Source organism: Trematomus bernacchii, unplaced genomic scaffold, assembly GCF_902827165.1.
Source record: "Trematomus bernacchii unplaced genomic scaffold, fTreBer1.1, whole genome shotgun sequence".
NCBI lineage: Eukaryota > Metazoa > Chordata > Actinopteri > Perciformes > Nototheniidae > Trematomus > Trematomus bernacchii.
This window is the reverse complement of record NW_022987941.1, coordinates 261,902-286,581: the sequence shown is the minus strand read 5'-3', so window position 1 is coordinate 286,581 and position 24,680 is coordinate 261,902. Positions and strand designations below refer to the sequence as shown.

At 41.5% G+C, this 24,680-nt stretch overlaps 1 protein-coding gene across 1 annotated transcript in view; it reads right to left on the bottom strand.

Moving 5' to 3' along the window:
* Positions 1 to 24,680, bottom strand: part of cunh8orf34 (chromosome unknown C8orf34 homolog) — a 68,104-nt gene that overhangs the window by 20,227 nt on the left and 23,197 nt on the right. Inside the window, 5 exon segments of the mRNA XM_034115538.1 lie at positions 4,884 to 5,016; positions 16,444 to 16,604; positions 19,814 to 19,977; positions 22,027 to 22,055; positions 23,509 to 23,628. Of these exon segments, the coding sequence (XP_033971429.1) occupies positions 4,884 to 5,016; positions 16,444 to 16,604; positions 19,814 to 19,977; positions 22,027 to 22,055; positions 23,509 to 23,628 (607 nt within the window).

The window sequence follows — 24,680 nt, the reverse complement described above, 5'->3', positions numbered from 1 at the left end:
TAGATATACACAGACACCAGAACTAAAGAGACGTCTTCACCTGAAATCAATAGCTCACTGTTCTTTAACAGGATGCAACCACAGCCTGTTCCCCGATGATATCTGTTTAAATCTTATGTCAGATAAAAGAAATACAAGGGAGTCTCTGTCAGTTAGTAGGGGATGAGACAAAGAGGAAGTGTTTCCTGAGTTTATCATGTCATTTCTGCAAATAAACGATGAAGAAGGTGAGTTTCAGGGCACAAAGATCTTCATCGCAGCTGCACACGTGGTGCATGGATTCAAACTAAAACACATCTCCTTTGTTTTAGAACTAAAAAACATCCTCTCTCAGGTACTGTGCTTCATCGTGATGCGTTCAAAGCCCCCTATGGCTGGTTTTTCTCAGCGTTATCTGTTTGGCCCGACCAGGAAGCGGGTCTGAGAGATGCAGCCGGAGTTAAAGGAATAAAAGAGTTCAGTTTCCAGATAGGAAAGTTTACTACACACACACACACACACACACACCACACACACACACACACACACACACACACACACACACACACACACACACACACACACACACACACACACACACACACACACACACACACACACACACACACACACACACACACACACACACACACACACACACACACACACACACACACACACAACCACACACACACACACACACACACACACACACACACACACACACACACACACACACACACACACACACACACACACACACACACACACACACACACACACACACACACACACACACACACACACACACACACACACACACACACACACACACTCATTCACACACACTCCTACACACACTCATTCACACACTCATTCACACACTCCTACACACACACTCCTACACACACACTCCTACACACACACTCCTTCACACACACTCAAAGGATCAAAATACTTCTCAGTTGTTTTGCAGGACATTGAAAGTGTCTCTGATCCTGATATTGTTTGGTGTGAGTGGATTGAGTGAGTGTGGAACTCACACAGGAGTTGTGGGTAAATGAATAAGCGTGGTGGAGTTGTCGCCTTCACACTGCGGCGCTGAGAGGAAGCATCACCTCGCAGGAAGGTGTGAACATGTTGCAATAATGCACAGGATGCTAAACACCAGCGAGCCTTATGATACGGGATCAAACACAGAAACAAACGAGGCTCATTGTGAGTTAGGGGTTAGGAGAAATCTGCAGACAGAAAAGTGACAAATATTCTCCTGAATGTGGACTTTACAGGGTTTTACTTACACTAGTCTGAAAGAAGACATGTTAAGGAAGCCAGTGCAAGATAAATAATGTTCTCCTGTAGTGTCTCGTCTGGTTTGTAGTGACGTCTGTACAGTAGAGTGTCTGCAGGTGTGAAACACTTCCACATGTTAAAGGTGAGCAAAGCTGCAGGTAATCCCATCAAGAAAAGTGGTTTTAAAACGGCTACTTGATGCTAGCCGTGAACTTTTCCCTGTCAATACAATCTACTGATGAAAACATAGCATGGTGAGGGGAATCGTTTTTCTATCCAATTAAACCAGAAAAAGGTTCTAACGTTACTAAGCCCAGAGGAAGGCCGATACGTTGTGAGTCAAAGGAAGGATGAGTATGAAGTTATACAAATCATACGTTAAGAGGCACGAGATATCTTCAGAGAGAAACGTCTACTAAAATCCTTTTAGCAGCCTCTCTTAAGGTTTCCCTTTAAGGTAAACATGAGAGACAAGTTTATCAAAAGATTAAGACACGTTTAAAGTTACAGATAAACAACAGTTCTCTAAACCAGAGGTGTGTTTAGTCTCTTGTCCATGAAAGGGTGTTCTGACGTTTCCATCATTCTCTCCACTTTTCAAGATGCAGCATCGAGGTCCTGTTAGCAGCCTGACCTGTGCGTGTGTGTGTGTGTGTGTGTGTGTGTGTGTGTGTGTGTGTGTGGTGCGCCTGTGTGTGTGTGTGTGTGGTGCACCTGTGTGTGTGTGTGTGTGTGTGTGTGTGTGTGTGTGTGTGTGTGTGTGTGTGCGTGTGTGTGGTGCGCCTGTGTGTGTGTGTGCGTGTGTGTGGTGCGCCTGTGTGTGTGCGTGTGTGTGTGTGTGTGTGTGTGTGTGTGTGTGGTGCGCCTGTGTGTGTGCGTGTGTGTAGAGACATGAATGTGTGTGTGTAATCTTTATAATTTTGTATCTTAAAATGTAACAAATGCACATGTCCCCTCCGTGGGAGGAGTACATGTATTCAGGCTGAGAGAGGAGCAGGGGAACAGATGTCTGACATTTCAAGGAATCATGTTAGACAGAAAAAGGGCTGAAGCTGCTCTGAGATAATCCAGAGGGATAAAGTATTCGCTTGAAACCATCTGATAGCTGCTGCAGCTCTGAAAACATCCCACAGCTGATGGAGGCTGAAGGAAAGCTGATAGGAAACACAGCGCTGGCGTCTCAGTGAAAAGATACTCATTTATCACATGCTGGCATCAGGTGGGAGGTTCTGCACACACACACACACACACACACACACACACACACACACACACACACACACACCACACACACACACACACACACACACACACACACACACACACACACACACACACCACACACACACACACACACACACACACACACACACAACACACCCACACACACACACACACACACACACACACACACACACACACACACACACACACACACACACACACACACACACACACACACACACACACACACACACACACACACACACACACACACACACACACACACACACACACACACACACACACACACACACACACACACACACACACACACACACACACGAGAATGGAGACAATTATCAGAGGAGATAAACGTGAATAAAGTCCTATCAGTCTTAAAGCTTAGGGCACGTTAGATTTAGGACTTTTTTTGACATCATTGGAGATGAAATTTAAGATCAACTTGACAGAAAACTGAAATAAAATGTAGCTGAAACATTTATTTGAATTCATATCATATTAGGGTTTCCACATCTTAAAGGAACCATATTTAGATTGCTTTAAATGTCACTTGGAAAGCAACAGAAATTGAAGGAAAAACATCAAACACTTTGTACAGAGAGAGTTTTGAGAAACGCTTGGAGAATCTAAATGTTTCTTGCCATTTTTAAACTCCACAGGAAGTGTGGCGTGACCTCTAGATGAGTTCAAGGTATGAGAAAATACTTTAAAAAGAAGAAACTTTTACCGTAGTATAAACTGAAGTCATATCATTTCAGGGGTCTTAAAACTAGGCAGGTTAGTTTTAGGACTTTTGTGGATTAAAGTGTAAAAACATCACAGGCTTTGTACAGAGAGAGTTTGGAGAAAACGCCTTGAGAATTGACCTTTTTCTTGCAAGCCAATCAGAGCAGACTGGGTTTTATTTTTGAGATGAGAGCTCTAAGAGAGAGGCGCTAAAACAGAGCATCTCAGACAGAGGGAGAATTCAGGTGTGTCAAACAGACAGAAGGACCATTAATGCAAACATGTTCAATTACAGACCCAGAGTAGAAGGATGCACCTAAAAATAAGCGTTATGTGTCCCTTTAGCTCCAGGAAAAACGTGACACACTCTCTCTGAAGGTAAGAATAGGGGAAGCATTTACCTGGCGCACTCTCTCTCTGAAGGTAAGGGGAAGCATTTACCTGGCGCACTTTCTCTCTGAAGGTAAGAATAGGGGAAGCATTTACCTGGCGCACTCTCTCTCTGAAGGTAAGGGGAAGCATTTACCTGGCGCACTCTCTCTGAAGGTAAGAATAGGGGAAGCATTTACCTGGCGCACTCTCTCTGAAGGTAAGGGGAAGCATTTACCTGGCGCACTTTCTCTCTGAAGGTAAGGGGAAGCATTTACCTGGCGCACTTTCTCTCTGAAGGTAAGAATAGGGGAAGCATTTACCTGGCGCACTCTCTCTCTGAAGGTAAGAATAGGGGAAGCATTTACCTGGCGCACTCTCTCTGAAGGTAAGGGGAAGCATTTGCCTGGCGCACTCTCTCTGAAGGTAAGGGGAAGCATTTACCTGGCGCACTTTCTCTCTGAAGGTAAGGGGAAGCATTTACCTGGCGCACTTTCTCTCTGAAGGTAAGGGGAAGCATTTACCTGGCGCACTCTCTCTCTGAAGGTAAGGGGAAGCATTTACCTGGCGCACTCTCTCTCTGAAGGTAAGGGGAAGCATTTACCTGGCGCACTTTCTCTCTAAAGGTAAGGGGAAGCATTTACCTGGCGCACTCTCTCTCTGAAGGTAAGAATAGGGGAAGCATTTACCTGGCGCACTCTCTCTCTGAAGGTAAGAATAGGGGAAGCATTTACCTGGCGCACTCTCTCTGAAGGTAAGGGGAAGCATTTACCTGGCGCACTCTCTCTGAAGGTAAGGGGAAGCATTTACCTGGCGCACTTTCTCTCTGGAGGTAAGGGGAAGCATTTACCTGGCGCACTCTCTCTCTGAAGGTAATAATAGGGGAAGCATTTACCTGGCGCACTCTCTCTCTGAAGGTAAGAATAGGGGAAGCATTTACCTGGCGCACTCTCTCTCTGAAGGTAATAATAGGGGAAGCATTTACCTGGCGCACTCTCTCTCTGAAGGTAAGAATAGGGGAAGCATTTACCTGGCGCACTCTCTCTGAAGGTAAGGGGAAGCATTTACCTGGCGCACTCTCTCTGAAGGTAAGGGGAAGCATTTACCTGGCGCACTTTCTCTCTGAAGGTAAGAATAGGGGAAGCATTTACCTGGCGCACTCTCTCTCTGAAGGTAAGGGGAAGCATTTACCTGGCGTACTCTCTCTCTGAAGGTAAGGGGAAGCATTTACCTGACGCACTCTCTCTCTGAAGGTAAGGGGAAGCATTTACCTGGCGCACCTGGAGCAGATGTTCAGCGTGACTCTGGCCTGAGGCTCCGTCTGGTACGAGCTGCGACCCTGACTGAACTTACTGCCAGACGAGAGGCCTGTCACGCCCTCCATCCTGAGGTCATCTAGGTCCTCTGAGAGGAAGAGAGGAGGAAGAGGAGAGTCATTAATCACACTGCGGTCTCTCTGCTGTCGATACGACGCTCAGAGCCAAGAGGAGCACTTCACAGCAAATAAACATCCACACACACACACACTGAACACACACACACTGAACACACACACACACACACACATTTGTTGAAGGAGAGTCGATGACAATAGGAAGGGCGAGACACGGGACAGAACAACTATCAGCGAGGGAGAATCAGACGGGGAGATGGAAAAATACTTTCTTCTGATCTCTCCCTGTGTCCTCTACACACACACACACACACACACACACACGTCAACATCTGCTCACTCACAGATTCCTCCGACTCTCTAAAGAAATCCACATGTATCAGACACGCCACCATTGTTCCTCTAACCTCTCGTTCCCACTGTTTGCAGACAGTTACACGTCAACACACACACTGACACACACATACACACACTGACACACACATACACACACTGACACACACACACTGATAACAGGTGCACTTTCCCTCATGTTAAATAAACTCTCCTCCCTCTCGTTGCAAAACACGTCTGCTTTATCTCAAAAGGTTTGGCGTTTGAAACGTAAGACTAAACAGGATCATCCGCCAAATGTCAAATGTTCAGACACTGCAGTGCATGATGGGAAAAGAAAGCATGAATCAGGAGTCTGGCGTTAAATAGAACTGAATCATTTGAAGCGTCCTCAGGAGATGAAACATGCTGCTGTAGTTTTCCATGTTGTGAGAAATAAACCTCTTGTTTTGGTTTTTTAAACACATGTTGAGTCACGCACAGAGCGAGCGGTCAAAACGCTCGGATCTGTGCCAAGGTCGCCTGCAGGACACACACACACACACACACACACACACACACACACACACACACACACACACACACACACACACACACACACACACACACACACACACACACACACACACACACACACACACACACACACACACACACACACACACACACACACACACACACACACACACACACACACACACACACACACACACACACACACACACACACACACACACACACACACACACACACACACACACACACACACACACACACACACACACACACACACACACACACACACACACACACACACACACACTTGTGGCTTAGAGTGAATTTAAATGTGATTTATATTAGTGAAAATGCGTCTAAAAAATGACATTTAAATATTTTGGGAGAAAAGATATTTACTGATTTATTTAGATATAAATAACTTTGCCAACGTTTGGTTTTTCCAGTAGGATGAAGTTATCTTCTTCTGTATTTATGTTTGTTTAATTTGTATTGTGAGGTTAACATATGTGGCTTAGAGTGAATTAAAATGTGATTTCTATGAGTTAAAATGCGTCAAAAAATACAAAAATTAACATTTAAATAATTTGGGATATTCTGATTTATTTAAATATACATAAACTGTGTCAACGTCTGGTTTATCTGGTTTATAAAGTAGTATTTTTCTGTATTTATATCTGTTTAATTGGTGTCTGTATGTCCGTGCCATCTTGTGAAGAATGTATTAAAAAGTTGGTCAGAAAAAAAAAAAAAAATCAGATTTATTTCTGTATCTTTTGTTCCAGCTGGCCTCGTTCAATTAGCAAAGTAATTAAATGAATAGAGGTCAACACTTTGGTGTATAAATACAACCTTTCTCTACATTATGCATGTAGTATCTATCACTAAATACTGTTGGCAAAGGAACTACATATCTATGTGAAATCAGGAAGACCTTGAACACAGTCTGGAGGTGTTTGTTTCCTCAGTCCCGTCCCTCACACATCGTCAGTGTTTGGAGGACAGATAGATTACAGTAAACCCCTTCAGGAGAGAATATTAAATGTCCCATTCATCACAGGATACACACACTGTGGAAATGTACAGTTCGTGCGAATATCCTGCAAACTGCTTCATACAATCCTCCGCTAATTATCCCGTCTTTTTGGCGACGGACTAATGCATGATGCCAGATTCTCTCCGGGTCAAAAGTACAAGTCATGACTCGACATTTCTGCAGCTTGCATGAAACAGCAGAGGAATCATTCTGACCGTGAAGCAGGTCCAGCAGTCAGATCACACTCTGAGCTTCAGAGAAATGCATCCCAAAGATAAAACAGATCACACTGAGTCTGAATAAAAAGACTCGGAAGAATATTTAGTTCCACTTCTGCAACTAATCCTGCTTTTGGCCACATTAGAGAAAAGAGGACAAATATAACAGCTGGATTTATCATGTTTTTGTGGATAAAGGAGCAATTATCTGCAAACTACTACCTCATGTCCTGCCGCTGCTCACCGTCAATAGTTTACATCTTCTTACCTCTCCAAGTACAGGCTTTAAGGCAATACTTCACCCACAAAATGAGCATTTCAATCATATGAACTCACCCCTTGCTACCTTGAATTCCTTAAGAAACCTTTAGCTATGTCCACAGATTCAAAAACGTGCTATTAAATAAACGTTATCTCGCTTGCACACATCTGAGACTACGTGTTAGTGTTTGCTTTGAGGTTACAGTCATGTGTTTGTGAAGTAGTGAGCATGTGACTTATTCTGCATGAGTTGTATGACAGTTTGTTAATGTTTTCATAAAGTTCTACTTCAATTCATCAAGACTTTTCTCGTTTTTCTGATTACTTAATCACCGTGGAGGCTTGCAGAAATGTAAGGTAACACAGGGTGACTGATTGATATCCTAATGATCATTTAATGGGTTAAGTTTTCCATTGTAGACGCATGTATACAAGCTGTTACTCTCATTGAATCACACTGCTGCTGTCAACAGGTCTGAATACAATACGGCTGCAGAAATTGTTTATTTATCCCAAAAATCAGATTTGTGTCGCCTTATCTAGCGTTATCTAAAAAAAACTAACTTTTTAACCACGTTGAGTCGCACAGTGTATTCTCTCACACAATACCTCCATGATAAGTTTACAGAGCGTCTCCCTGAGTCTCCGTCTAGACACAACAAGCATCCGTCCACACTCGCCCGTTTGTCACATTTCAATTCAGCCGTGCATGAGATCCCATGAGACGATAAATAAGGTGCACAAGGGGGGGAAATGGAAACTATGTGAGCGATGCAATCCCAACAAAAGGCCGGAGCGAGAAGGAATTCAGTCAGAAAACCTCTCCGTGTAATTCCATGTTGTTTAGACAGACTGGCTCTCCGGGTCCTAATTAGTGAGCTGCTTTCACAAATAACTTAATATACACCTTGGCCTTATGACTCGCTGACAGATGCATGCAGAGTGGAAACATTGAACGCACCACCGTGGAGACGACGGACACGCATGCAACGAAACGGAGGAAATCACTCAGGAACGAGCTGTGAGGAGACGTGCATGTAGTTTCCATTACAGGTCTAGTTTCAGACGAGTGGAAAGAAAACACATGCAGGAGTTTATTTCACTAACTTTGTCTGTTTAGGTGTGCAGATCTCTCCTAAAGTTAGCACTAAGTAATTAGCATTGTTTTGTACAACATGTCAGCATTTTAATATCCATATCTGTAAAGCCAGATTTCTCTCCTCTTATTCGGTTCTATATTCTGAAGCTTTTTACACACTCATCTATACACACATTATGTTCCAGCGAACGACCGAAAACAGGCAAAAAAGACAATATAATAACAGTTAATCCAACAGTCAATCAGTAGAGCATTTATCGGAGACATTTCTATAACCTAAGGTCATATTTGAAGTGAAATAGATCTCTGGTTGCAGTGTCTTCAAGTTACATGAGATCTGGATTGTCTGTTGGACAGAAGAAGACATTTAAAAAGTCCAATTTCTTGTACTTTTTCTGACATTTTCAACACCAAACATTTCGTAAATGTCTCAGTTTATGAAACTACAACAACCCCAAAGCCTGCAGATTAGTTATATCACATTTCACATCTAGAAACATGCAGGGAAGGACTTTGTATGGCAGTATCTTCTGATGTCTAGAGATATACAAAGAGACATCCCTCTGGATTCGACTGGCTTTATCCATTGCTGAAAATACATGGAAAACAGCTGAGATATGAAAACATAAAGCCTGAATTGCATATTTAAACATACGTTCTCAGAAAACTTGCAATACAAAGATTATTTATATAAATATCAGTAATCTTTGTAGGAAGTTTCATGGTGATATCTATAAGTTTAAATATTTACCCTATTCACCTGTAACGTCTCTACTTGGCACATAACTGTAGTGACACACACACACACACACACACACACACACCACACACACACACACACACACACACACACACACACACACACACACACACACACACACACACACACACACACACACACACACCACACACACACACACACACCACACACACACACGCACACACACACACACACACACACACACACACACACACACACACACACACACACACACACACACACACACACACACACACACACACACACACACACACACCATTTGTTTCACATTAGCTCAGTCGGTTAGTCGTCACACTTTGATGTGCGGCGCGGCTCAGACACATTTTGTTTGGCTTTGTAATAAAAACAATATTCCAGATTACATTTCAGAATTATGTCTCGACTTTCAATCGCACCCCGACCCCCCCTCTGATCAGAGTCAGATGGAGAGAGTCTTATCACTGCTTTTAACTCTCTGACCGCAACCATCACACATACACACTATAACGACACTGAGCGTGTGTGTGTGTGTGTGTGTGTGTGTGTGTGTGTGTGTGTGTGTGTGTGTGTGTGTGTGTGTGTGTGTGGGAAATATGAAACAGAAATGTTATTAATGGCTTAATATTGAGCTGTAGGAGATCATTAGAGCAGAACATGTAATGCATAGTGAATACACAGAAGCAGCAGCTGATCATAGCGGACTTCTTTAGCCAAAAAAAACGTATTCAAATCACTTATAATATAATAATGACACATGCCTGCACAAACACAGATGATGACAGAAGAGCTATTGCATTTAATTTGATAAAGTAAGAATGAAGTGCAAGTGATTATTTCCTTTGAGTGTAAATGTCTTAACGACACAGTTAAGGTGGATACTCGATACTGATTGGTCCATTTGGACATTTCAGAGGCTGTTCATACTCGATAACAGACTGTTGCTAAGCAGAAAAGACTAAGGAGGATTAAGGGGACTATTTGCGGTCATATCAATCCGCAGAAAGTAGTCCGGTCGGTTTAACGTCAGCTGTGGACAACTAACATTAGTTTGAAACCTAATTAGTGCTGAACTGTAAAAGAAAAAGAGCTGAAGGGAAGAGGTTAAAAAACAGAATGCTGGAGATCAGAGAAATCAGCACGAGACAGTCATTACATGTATTGCTAAATATGAAGCTGTAAATCTAATGAATTACGCCATGATGATTTTAATCAGATATCAAATAATAATCCATCAAAACGTGAACGTGCCTCAGCGAGAAGAGGTTGGAAAGATAGTGGAGCGATAACGTTTCATTTCATATAAAACAAACATGGAGAACTGGAGTTTAAACGCCGTACATATTTCATCTTGATTGTTTGTGATAAACACATGGAAACAGCAACACACACACACACCAATTACTGCATCAAGACTATAACTCACAAGCCACTTTATTATCTCAGATAAACACAAAGCAGGCATTCATTGGCTGCAGATAACAGAGCAGAGATCTTCTATCGGCTGCTTCTGTCTGTCTGCAGTAGTCACAACACAGGAGTTCAAATACCTCTCTGAGATCATTCTGTCTGTGCTTTCTTTTTGGGGGGAATAATTGCAGAAACACCGCAGCAATTTGCCTCTCGATTAGCGGATCCGTCGGCACCACGGAGGCTTTTACAGGCGTCAAATTGGGCGCAGTTAAGACTTTCTTTACGGGCCACATTCTTTGCATCACGGAGGGGAAAAACCATCAAGAGGTGAAACAAAAAAAAAGCTTTCAAGTGACATATTTAGTGCCGAAGCAACGTGCGCCAAAACCTGATGGAGCTGCGCTGTGTTTACTCCGTCTCCAGGGAAACTGCTGTGTGTGTGTGTGTGTGTGTGTGTGTGTGTGTGTGTGTGTGTGTGTGTGTGTGTGTGTGTGTGTGTGTGTGTGTGTGTGTGTGTGTGTGTGTGTGTGTGTGTGTGTGTGTGTGTGTGTGTGTGTGTGTGTGTGTGTGTGTGTGTGTGTGTGCTGGCGTCAGGCTCGTCTGCAGTCTGTCTGCCTGAGGCTGTTAGCACTGAGCAGCCATGTGTTACAAATGTACTACAGGTTTCACTGCAGGTGGAATAAAAAAGAGAGAGTGTTTAACGTACTATTGTTGCAGCCTAACAAATCATCTTTATTAGCTTCCATGCTGATTATAATCTTATCAAATGAGAGTCATCACCCCACAACAAAGCGGCTTTTTGCCAGTAGACATCAGGCTGGATCAATAAAGGATATTGTGTTACATATAAAACATATTAAGTTGAATAACTTCAATATAAAACATATTTACACACCTGTCTCCAGACATGCCAAATGCTAAGGCTAACATGGTGGCTACGATGAACAGGTATAATGTTATGTATATATAATATAATGTTTACCATGCTCTCAGTTCAGCGTGTTAGCATGCAGACCTTTGCACACAAACAGAACAGCTGACACCTGATTGTTATTAGTTTTTTCTGGTATGTGGTGATACAATAAAATACTGAACTCTGAGGCGTCACATGACCTCCAGAGAGTCTGCACTTAAAGTTCAGGGTGGTCAAAATTGGCTCACGTCCTTTTAAAAAAAGCTACCTGTCCTCCACCTGATCAGATTTCCAGTATATACACACACACACGCACATCTTCACACACACACACACCTTCACACACACACACACACACACACACACACACACACACACACACACACACACACACACACACACACACACACACACACACACACACACACACACACACACACACACACACACACACACACACACACACACACACACACACACACACACACACACACACACACACACACACACACACACACACACACACACACACACACACACACATCTGTGGTCTCTTTTTGACATCTTCCAAGAACATGTGAGTCATGTTTAATATGGTTTTGTGGCAGATCTTCAGAGCAGAACGAATGAAAACACGGCGCAGAGGAATCAATAAAAGCTGATTTTAAAGAACGAAACAAATCCACCTAAAGCCATGTCTTTGGTTTCTATAATTGTGTTAAAGCTTTGTGCTGTTGCTCTGTAAAGCCAGGATTAACATTTAAAACTCTCATAAGATCCGTATCCAGTTGCTGCAGGACGACATCTGGTGAAAAACAGTCTGACTTTCTTCTAAACCTGCTTTCTTACGCTGCTTTGTCTCTGGTGTTACACACTAACTGGTCCTCTCCTGCCCCCCAGTGGATGATCAGCACCTCCCAGTCTCTTACCCTGTTAGACCCCAAGCCTGTTTTTCAGGTTTCAGGCTCGAAAATGACATGCCCAGAACAAATGACTATATAATGGCGCGTTTCCACTACAGCGCGGAGCACGGTTTAAGAGGGCTGTGACGTCAGCGGCCCGTCTTTGGTTGCGTTTCCACTTGGCCTAGTACCGGCCGGCGGGTCCTAATTCACAGTTTTTCTGGCCTCATAAAATCGTGGGTCTAGGGCCAGAGACAACGAGGCTGAGTCGGGCTGAGTATGCTAAACTAGAGAGAGGATCGCTGGCAAGGGGGCTACAACTACAACAAGATGGACATATTTGACCGTGATTTAATTGTAATACACGTTTCAAAATGATGAAGTAACAACATACTGATACCGGTTAGTAAAAACCATGAATTAATGCTTTGTCAAGTCTGCAGACAGACGGCAGGCGAAACACCTTTTAAAATGCGTGTTTTCTAAATGGAGATTGGCTAAGCTAACGCAGTATATGCTCCGACCGTCCACACTCACAACAACGGCCTATACAGACATAAATAAAGCAGCGACTGTATTCACCATGACACAGGCAGTCTGTGGTTTGTACTTGTTTAACTTTTGTCTAGTTTCTGAACATATATGAGGAGCTGTGAGCTCTGAGTGCTAACAGCTAACGGCTGTGTTGGTTTTCTGGGGTTCTCATTGAAGATGACGTCACGGCTCCGCCTACACTGCGTTACTATAGATACTACCCCAGTTCCTAAACTGTAATGGAAATGCGCCATAAAGTGAGCCAGTCCTAACGAGGCCCAGCCATACCGAGCGAGGCCGAGCGGGGCCGAGCGAGGCCGTGTAGTGGAAATGCGCCATTAGTTCACTTCTAAAAGGGTTAAATTAATAATCTTTTTTCTCAAAGCAAGGTTACATCTGTGAGATGGATGTAGACGTGTCAGAATCAATATAGATGTTTCTGTGTCAGAGTGAATTCAGATGGAACATAGTAAAAAAGTGTAAATTCTTACCTCCGCCTAACAAAAAACCATTACTTATAGTGCAAACTACCCTTGAATGATGGGTTAGTAGCCTAAAAGCTTTAGGAATCCAAATTATAACATATAATAAGTACCCTGTATCAAGATTGAGGCAAAACAAGTGAAAATTGACCTTTTTAGAGAGATTTAGGGAAAAAAAGTCCAGGCGGACTAAGCTTTGGGTATATTTGGGCACATCTGGTTCCATCAGTGCCATTTGACCTTTTTCATGGAACCAGACTGTAAAAATCATTTTATAACATTGAATCATCACTATAGTTATTCATTCCATAAAAAAAAAAAAAAAAAAAAAAAAATTATTGTAAAATGTAACCTGCTAATTATTGTCATGGATTTGAAAACTGATGTTGTTTATTTGCTATGTTCTGGCTGCTAGCTCAGTGAGTTATTGCCTGCAGTGATGGGGTGTATACCCATGGAATCTGTGGAATCTCAGCTTTCAGATGATGTGTTGTTTGTGCAGAAAGTATAATTATAAATGATCATTTTTGTGAGTTATGAGCAGAAATAGCATTAGTCCGTATTTGCTAAGGGCTCATTGAAAGGCTTCTTGTGGGAATTATTATTATTATTATTATTATTTATTTATTTTTTCGTATAGTCAGTTAGCTGAGTTTCTTCCCGTCAGCTGGGTGTGGAACATTAATAGTTTCATAAATGACACTTCAGAGATCACACTGGTGCTAGCAGATGTAGCATTTTCGGACCCTTCGGCGGGGTCCTTGGGGTTTTACAGGTTAAAGCCTCTGAACTCCAGCGTCTGCACTGTTCTTGAACTATTTCTATTAGATTTGTATTTATTTGCACGTCTCAAAACATTCTATTGCACTATTATATCTGTTTTATTTGTTCTATGTCCTATATATATATATATGTTGCACAGTTTCAGAAACAGCTGGCATACAAACTTTGTCTTAGCCTCTCTATTACTGTAGGTGAACTGTTGTACCTGGCTCAATGCCTCCAAACAGGCTGTAACTCCACCTTTGAACCACTAGATGTCAGCCTTAGCGAATACATAACACGCCTCCAACATCCTCCAGTTACTCTCTGATTCAAAAGAGAAACAATGCATTCATTTTCTATAGAATAACCACTTTTTAAATCCCTATACACCTGCATATTACCTGCATACACACCTGGGTTGTGTCTAAATGTATTCATGCTGCTTTTTATATATTTATTGATGTACAGCACTTTGGTCAACTCTTCAAATGAGCTATATAAATCAAGTTGGATTGGATAAACACTTAATCCGATCACAAACCCAAGTGTTTACAAAATGCTGCAGACAAACTGTACATTAGATCAAACTACAGATCACATTCGAGCCGTCCTGCATCGGGTCTCCAGGAAACTTCAGGATACATTCTTTTCCTTTTGAAGCCCTGCATGGTGTCGCATCAATTAGGTAATTCATGGAAACAAAAACATTGACTCAAGTTATCAAATCTATTTAAAGTCGACTAATCAATTATCAGATCAACGGAGGAATAACTGCCAACTTGTTGATGTTATGAGTAATTTTTCCTGCCATTCAGTTTGAAATCTTATTAAAGTGCATTAGCTCAAAGATAATAATACATTTGAATACAGGAATAAATCGACTAAAGTGATCAGTTAATTAACAAATGAAGTAATCGCCAGCTATCTTTACATCAGATTTATATTCATTAAGTCCTTTTTCTGCAAAAATGTAAATATATATTGGAAGTTTAAAGACACGACCTCGACTTTATGGAAGTTTGATGTCCATTTATTTTGACTATTTCTGACATTTCACACCAAACTACTAATTGATTAGTGTAGAAAACAACCAGCGGGTAAATAGATGATTAAAAAACAAGTTAGCTGCATCCTATAGTATTTGGACTCTAAAAACTATGAGCATCTTTGAGAGTAAGACCGATCATTCGCTGCAGAGTCATAAGATCATATTTAACCATTGACTGGAATTTGAGACGTAACGACTCAAAACACACACTTTTCAGTCACATTTGACTTTTTCACTGCATTTTAATAACATCATTGTTTCTTGCATTATTTTATTTATTTCTCTGAAGTATATTGAGACGGAGGAGGAGGAGGAGGAGGAGGAGGAGGAGGAGGAGGAGGGCAGAAAGACAGTCAGGGATATGGCTATTTACTGGAATATGAAGATAAGATAAGAAGTACTTTATTGATCCCAATTTGGGACATCTTCGCGTTGCAGCAGAAAAGACAAGGCATCGTCTCTCTGCCTCACATCGATGGAGACACATGACCTTTCAGATAGAAAGAGACGAGCTAACGAGCTAACGATGTGAGCGCTGTGACAGCAGAACGCTCCGGAGACACTGAAGGACTTTAAGGACTCTAATTGGGCGACATGTTGGAGACGAAGGAACAGAAAGAGAGTCGGTGTTATTCTTCAGAGAGGACAACATGTCACAGATCTGTGAGGAGAGGGAAGTGACTTCATATCGAGATCCATTTGTAGAAAAGCAGACTCTTTCTGAGCTTTTTAAAAAGAGCTGCAAGTGCAATAAATCTGATTATAGGAGAAAGACTGCGAAAAGTGCAATAAGTGCATCTTTTTTAGGATTAAATTGCTCTTTAAAATGTAACTATGATTGTTTTTCATTACTGCCTTGGTGGATATCATTTCCTTAAATGTTTTATATTTAATTCAAGTTATTTTCTCATATTTTTAAGACTTATTTTTCCAGTTTGATATTGTGATGAAAAATAAAAATATTTATCGTTATTATTGTGTTAAATCAGATTCTGCATTCTAACTGAAGAAAAAGGACTGATTTTGACTTTTTAAGCAATTTAAAAAGCATTTTATGTTAAGTTTGACTAATTTTTGAATATTCCCTCCTGTGTTCATGCATTGCACTTTAATAATGTGCGTGTGCGTGTGCGTGTGCGTGTGTGTTCTGTAGATAATTACCCAGCAGCTCCATGGCCTCGTCCTCGTCCTCCATGTCCTCCTCGGCTCCGGGGGGGGGGGGCAGCGAGTCGAAGGAGTCCTGGGACAACATGGCCGCCAGCAGCTTCTTGTGATGCTGCTGCTGCTCCTTCAGACCTTTACTCTTCGTCTCCATCTTCACACTGAGGAGGAAGAGGAGGAAGGCAGAAAGATAGTCAGGGATATGGCTATTTACTGGAATATGAGATGTAGTGACTCAAAATGAATAATACTCAGATTTGTATTATTCCCACACCTTGTCATGCACATTTGATTTATTCTCTGTGTTCTACTTGCACTTTTGTTTCTTGCATTCATTTATGTGTTTTTTTTGGGGTCATTGGCACTATTTTAGGTATTTTCCTTAAGTATATTGAGACGGAGGAGGAGGAGGGCAGAGGAAGAGTCAGGGCTATGGCTATTGTTTAGTTTAGTTTAGTTTAGTTATTTTTTTCGAGCGTGTAAAACCAAAGAAAATACAAATGAAACAAAAGGTGATACAGACATGATACAGTGCTATACAAATGAATGCAATAACAAAACGAAACATTTAATTAATAATTTAATAATCTGTAGTATCATTGTCTGATATCAATAAACAATAAACAACAAAGCTTTAGCTAATTACACGTCCGAAAAGGGGTCGGAAGAAGTTTACACTTATTTAATCCGACCCCTTCTCCCTTTTTTATTTATTATTATTATTATTTTTTTTTACATCTTAATATATGTTAACATACAATATAAACGTATACTTATAATCTTGAATAATTTATATAATCATTCATATAATATATACAGGCAAGTTAGGACAATGGTCTCTATATATTTATATATACACATACACAAATTCATACAAACACAAATTCATAAATAAAATAAAAATATTGACTGGAATATGAGACGTAATGACTCAAAATGAACCAGATTTGTATGATTTCTCCACACGTTCTCATGCATTTCCCTTTATTCCTGTATTCTACTTGCACCATTGTTTCTTGCAGATGTTTTTTTGTATTTTTGGGGTCATTTGCACTATTCTTATATTAGCACTGCTGGAGGAGCTTCAGACTTGCATTTCCAACAACTACGCTATTGTGCATGACAATCAAAACCTTTGAATCCTTCCTAAAGTACTTTAAATATGAATTATCATCTATAATAACATGCTTTCAGCTGCTGAGACAACATGTGTAATAATAACTGTGCTTCTATATTAATTACATCCTCTCATCCTATATCTGTCCTGATGGTGAGTTTCCCTCCGTGTGTGCAGACGTGTGATTTTAAACGTTGCATTTGGCAGCCTCTGCAGCTGCACATCACGTCGTTATCAGGGAGGAGATCAGGAGAGAGAAACAGAGGAATAGTTACGGAGGATATTTGGTTAAAAAAGGAGGTTTTATAAGAAGTTAGAAGGATATGAGGTGTTGAAAGCGCCCATGTGTTAGTCGAGGAGAGCCTATAATGAAATACAAAGTGTAAAACAAAGACTGAATGGACGGCGTTCGGAGAGGAGAAGTTAAGCTCATAAAAAGCCACATATGCAAGACTGTACTTTAAATAAAGATAAGAAAAATACAACTAAACAGAAAAAGCCAAAACAGTATTATTGTTTGTGTGCTTGAGTGTGTCCTTGAGTGTTTTTCTCTTAAAAAATAAATAGACAAGACAAGACGAAAACACATACAAAACTATAAAAAATAATAACTCAACGATGCTTGAATCCAGTAATGAACATTAAAGCTCCTTTTTCCATTACGTTTGGGTTCCTTTGCTTTAATTTACACGTATTCATGCCTAAATATGTGATGCATACTGTGCTGTAGCATTTATAAACGCACGGTTAGCAGCACGATGCATTATGGGAATAGTCTTCTGCATCAAAGCACCAGAAGGTTTCCTGGGCTGCTGTTCAATTCAAAGAAATTCACCAAGATGAAGAAATATAGTGATCTTCCTCCCTGGAGATGTGTTCTCAGGGTTAATGAGAGCGGCTGGTAATCTCTGCACGGTTAGAGTTATGATACAGATTCTGCATCACCGATATATTGGAGGAATTCATTTCAGACCCCACAGGCTGAGGAGGTATTCATGTTTCATCTCAGTTGAATGAAACACTGATGATGTGGAGGGTCAGAGGATGATTGAAACGTCTTCATATCCTCTTAGTGGGTAATCTGTTCATAAAGCAGGGTGGTCGTCTCTTAATCTGATCTAAAAGTGATATGTTTGATATTCTTTGGGGTGTTCCCTCTCCTGCAGTGTGCATGTAAATGGTCTGCAAAGGCTCAGTTTGTTCCTCTGATAGACGTCCCATCACAAAAATCCTTCATTTGAGGTAAAAAGCACCAAAATGTGAAGATTTTACGATCAGAAAAGCTTGAAACTGGATAGAAAGTCAATATCAAGTCAGTTTTTGTTGGTGTTAGAGGGGCTTTTTGTCAAGTGGGATTCAGCTGAGAAATTTAATTATGTGTTTCTGCTTATTTTAGATTTCGAGGAGTTTCTATAAAAAGCTCAGAGGATATTAAAGTTCTCTCTCTCTCTCTCTCAAATTGGGCCATTTTTTAAATACCAAGCACCAAATTCCTCTGGCCTCGAGCGCCGAGAAACGAGGTTAGCTTTAATTTGAAATCGTGGCTGGAGCAGAATGTTTTAATCACGCCTTTGAAATGGGATTATCAGCCGGCAGGAAGTCTGAAGAGCAACAAAAGCTGTGTGAGAACTTTACTCAAGTTCCCCTGGAGTTAGAAAAGCTCACACACACACACGGAGCTGATCACACACACACACACAAAGCTGATCACACACACACACACACACACACACAAAGCTGATCACACACACACACACACACACACACAAAGCTGATCACACATACACACACACACACACACACACCTCGCTTTAACTAATTTCATTCATTTTGATCTTTCTTGTGAAGCACTTTGTGAATTTTATTTCTGTGACAGGTGCTATACTAAATACACATTATGTGAGAAATTAAAAACACCACACACACACACACACACACACACACACACACACACACACACACACACACACACAACACACACACACACACACACAACACACACACACACACCCACACACACACACACACACACACACACAACACACACACACACACCACACACACACACACACACACACACACACACACACACCACACACACACACACCACACACACACACACACACACACACAACACACACACACACACACACACACACACACACACACACACACACACACACACACACACACACACACACACACACACACACACACACACACACACACACACACACACACACACACACACACCTCGCTTTAGGGCTGCTCTCTCTGCTCCAGCACGCTTCAGTCTTCTCTCGAGGGAGGGGGGGCTTCAGCATCTCGGAGGCCAGAGGGTCTGCGTCCTCCTCCTCTCGCCCAACCCACTGCCCCACCACCCGGGTCCGCACCCCCGAGTTATAGCCCCCCACGTTCTGCAGGAGAAATGATAAAAAAGAATGACACATGATTCGGCTGTGTTCTCTCAAATGTAAGATCTAAAAACAGCACTTCTTTCATGGTGTGGCTTTTAATTGATTTGCTGCAGGCTTGTCATCGTTAACAAACCACTCTTTATACATTTTTGTATGAGTTTTGGATATTATATTTTACAGGCGTTGAGGATAGTTTGCTCAAAATGTGATCTCTCACTGCTGTCTAACCTGCATAATGAGAAACTGCAGACCTAAATGGACTCAGTGATTAGTTCATCAACACAGAAAGTGATCTATTTAGATACCCGATCTCTCATGCAAAAATACAAAAAGGCTATAATCTTCCCTAAAAATATGGACATGACATTCGGCTGTATTCTCTCAAATGAAAGATCTAAAAACAGCACATGTTTTGACGTAAATCAAGGTCATGGTGAGGTTTTAATTTATTTCGTGCAGGCTTTGCATCATACGGGTTGTCCGCCGAGTTACAGCCCCCCAACTTCTGCAAAATATATGATAAAAAAAGGATGAAAGAAATGCAGATTTATACGAAAAAGAGAAGAAGTTTTAAAAGCATTTTTTATCCAGATGTCTCACATTTTCTTCAACGTGAAATTTGAGCACTTTCCAGGTCTTATTCTCTCAAATGTAGGGACTAAACAGAGACTGTTTATCATGCATAATGCAAGAGCTGCAGCGCTAAACTGACTAAGACTCCATTTACACGGGAACGTTTGCGTTTTCAAAAAAGTCTTCCGTTCACACGCATTCGATTCATTTAACGTGTCCGTTCACACGAGACCACTGGAGACGCTGTAGTACATATGCCGGGCCTGTAAGTGGCGCTGCTGCCGCCACAAAATACACCAAAAGCAGCGAAGAAGACCCCGGAGCATGGTTGCCATGGTTGCCCTTCTGTTTATGCCCCGCGGTGGATTGAGCAACATGTAGTTCATGTAGTTCTCCATGTCCACTTGTTGCTGATGGTTGTGGTAGAGGAGCTGTAGATGTTGCACTAACATCTGTAGCATGGTCAGTAGCAGTAGCACTAGCAGTAGCTACTGACCATGCTACAGCAGTGAGCAGCAGAGGTGGGGCTATGGCTTCATCGTTATCAGGAAATTATCGTATAGGGCGTACACACAGAGCCGTTTGGCCCCCCAGAGCGTTCTGTTTGCAGATCCACCTTGGGACCCGTTATCGTTTGCGGGGTCCGTGTCCGTGGTTCCGTTCCGGCCTCGTGTGAACGAACGGGCTATACGCGAGAGAAACTATGCGGATACAACCCGTTTCGTCCTCGTGTAAACGGGGTCTAAGTGATTAGTTAATCAACAAATACAGTTATTGCCAACTATTTAGATACCTGATTCCTCATGCAAATAAAGGGTCTGTCCGAAACAAGGATGTTTTATAAAGTCGGTGGAATCGTTTCTGCAGCCCGACAACACCTGATGGAATACCTGTAGATATTTAGCCTTTATTGTTCTAGCCAATATTGCAATTTGGATAGAATGTAAACTAATGATGCCTCCCTTCATCTGAGCCCTACGATCTTTAACTCTCATGTAAAGAAATGATAACCAAGACTCTGCCCTTCAGAATCAAAGCACCGAACCGTCTGAGTAAACATCCCTCACGCTCACAGATCTGTCTGCTTGTCTGAATCGAGGACAGGATCAGATATGATGGTCTGTGTGATCAGTATTCACTCCCCGTCCTTCAGAGAGAGTCTCCGGGCGAAGAGCCAAGGACGGAGACATGTCCTAATGCCGAGGACAAAGTGTGAGACACACTCTGAAGCATCTGCAGAGGACATGCTCACTGAGGATCTGTAATATCATCCAATCAGAGAGCAATCGGGGCTTTTTGCAGAAACACAGATGTGTCTTGTGAGACATTTTCAAATGTGTTTCAAGAAGTTGATCCATATCCGCCTCGTAGAACACGAACAGGAACACACAATCCCTATGGGTTATGTTTTATTTGGTCATTATTTGGTGTGTGTGATGAGTGATCAGTGTGTGTGAGAGTTTATAAAGACGGTACCTGGTCCAGCTCGTCAGAAATGGCGATGCCTGCAGAGAGAAGATGTTTTAAATCACAGAGAAATATCTGGTTTCCTCTCAGGATTCACAGTGACAAGGTCAACGCTTTATAGTTCCTGCATAAAGAAACATCTAGAGGGATAACAGCCACACATATTTAGAGAAACATCTAGAGGGATAACAGCCACACATATTAGAGAAACATCTAGAGTGATAACAGCCACACATATTAGAGAAACATCTAGAGGGATAATAGCCACACATATTTAGAGAAACATCTAGAGGGATAACAGCCACACATATTTAGAGAAACATCTAGAGTGATAACAGCCACACATATTTAGAGAAACATCTAGAGAGATAACAGCCACACATATTAGAGAAACATCTAGAGGGATAACAGCCACACATATTAGAGAAACATCTAGAGAGATAACAGCCACACATATTTAGAGAAACATCTAGAGAGATAACAGCCACACATATTAGAGAAACATCTAGAGAGATAACAGCCACACATATTTAGAGAAACATCTAGAGAGATAACAGCCACACATATTAGAGAAACATCTAGAGGGATAACAGCCACACATATTAGAGAAACATCTAGAGAGATAACAGCCACACATATTAGAGAAACATCTAGAGGGATAACAGCCACACATATTAGAGAAACATCTAGAGGATAACAGCCACACATATTAGAGAAACATCTAGAGAGATAACAGCCACACATATTAGAGAAACATCTAGAGAGATAACAGCCACACATATTAGAGAAACATCTAGAGAGATAACAGCCACACATATTTAGAGAAACATCTAGAGAGATAACAGCCACACATATTAGAGAAACATCTAGAGAGATAACAGCCACACATATTTAGAGAAACATCTAGAGAGATAACAGCCACACATATTAGAGAAACATCTAGAGAGATAACAGCCACACATATTAGAGAAATCTAGAGAGATAACAGCCACACATATTAGAGAAACATCTAGAGAGATAACAGCCACACATATTAGAGAAACATCTAGAGGGATAACACCACACATATTAGAGAAACATCTAGAGAGATAACAGCCACACATATTAGAGAAACATCTAGAGAGATAACAGCCACACATATTAGAGAAACATCTAGAGAGATAACAGCCACACATATTAGAGAAACATCTAGAGAGATAACAGCCACACATATTAGAGAAACATCTAGAGAGATAACAGCCACAACATATTAGAAGAAACATCTAGAGTGATACAGCCACACTATTAGAGAAACATCTAGAGAGATAACAGCCACACATATTTAGAGAAACATCTAGAGAGATAACAGCCACACATATTTAGAGAAACATCTAGAGAGATAACAGCCGCACATATTTAGAGAAACATCTAGAGAGATAACAGCCACACATATTTTGATTTTCCGTCCAAACCGTCCCTTTAATGTTTGTAAACATTAACATTCGGACTCACTGCGGGACAGACTCTCCAGAGCTTTGCCCAGCTTCTTGCTCTCCTGCAGGATGTGGTTCAGCTCGTCAAAGTCCCGGCTCTCCCTCCAGTCCCAGGATGGACACTCGATGGACCGCGGCACTACACACACACACACACACACACACACACACACACACTGTATGAGTGATCTACTGTAAACAACAACAATAAAAAGGCCTTTAAACACTGGATGTGTGACAGAAAAATTAAGCTAATATGTCCCGGGCTTTAATTGTGAAAGGTTATAGTGGATCTGTGTGTGTGTGCGCGCGCGCGCGCGTGCGTGTGCGTGTGTGTGTGCGCGTGCGTGTGCTTGTGCGTGTGCGCGTGTGTGTGTGTGTCCTTAAGTGAAACAGGAAGTGACCCACACACTGTAGCGACTTCCTGCCTATAGCTTCTGCATCATTGTTCCTAAACCTCCGGACTAATCAAACGCTCCAACACGGTCTGATATGATACGGATGCAAAAAGCAGGAATGTAGTACAACATGCAACCAGGTAGTGCTCTGCTGATGTATGTGAGAAAGTGCATACACATGTTGTGCAATGGTGATCTGAAAACATCATCACTTCAGACTGACTGAGCTGCTGGAACACAGAAGCGTCCCCCAAAGAAAAACATGTTATTTCTTCCCGCTCTCGTTTGAACAGCTCAGATTAAGAGTTACAGATTAAATCTCTGCACATTAAAGCGTCAGTGATAATAATAATAATACACTTTATTTATATTGCATGCTTGACGCAGCTCAAAGTGCTTTACAGAGGATGACAGAAAATGACAATAACAAATGAGGAACATCAAGGGTATTGTTTGTGAAGTTAATTTAATGAATTGATGTTATGTATGTGACTTGTAATGTACTCCATTTTGTGACGTCTTGTGGACGTTTGTGTACTGTCTTTTATATTGTCTATATATGCTAAAACAATAAAGAAAGTGTTAAAAAACTAAAACAAGGGTATGAACAAACAGAAAGAGTTATATCACTGAACCATAAAACATGAACAGTGACGCTACTGAACAAATACAATGAGAAGCCACCATTTACAGTTTTGTTTGAGTTGCTGTTCTCAGATCAAATGGGATCCCACAGTTTGGGGCGATATAAAAACAGAAAGCAGCCTCTCCAGTTTTCTTCTAAAAGTGAAAT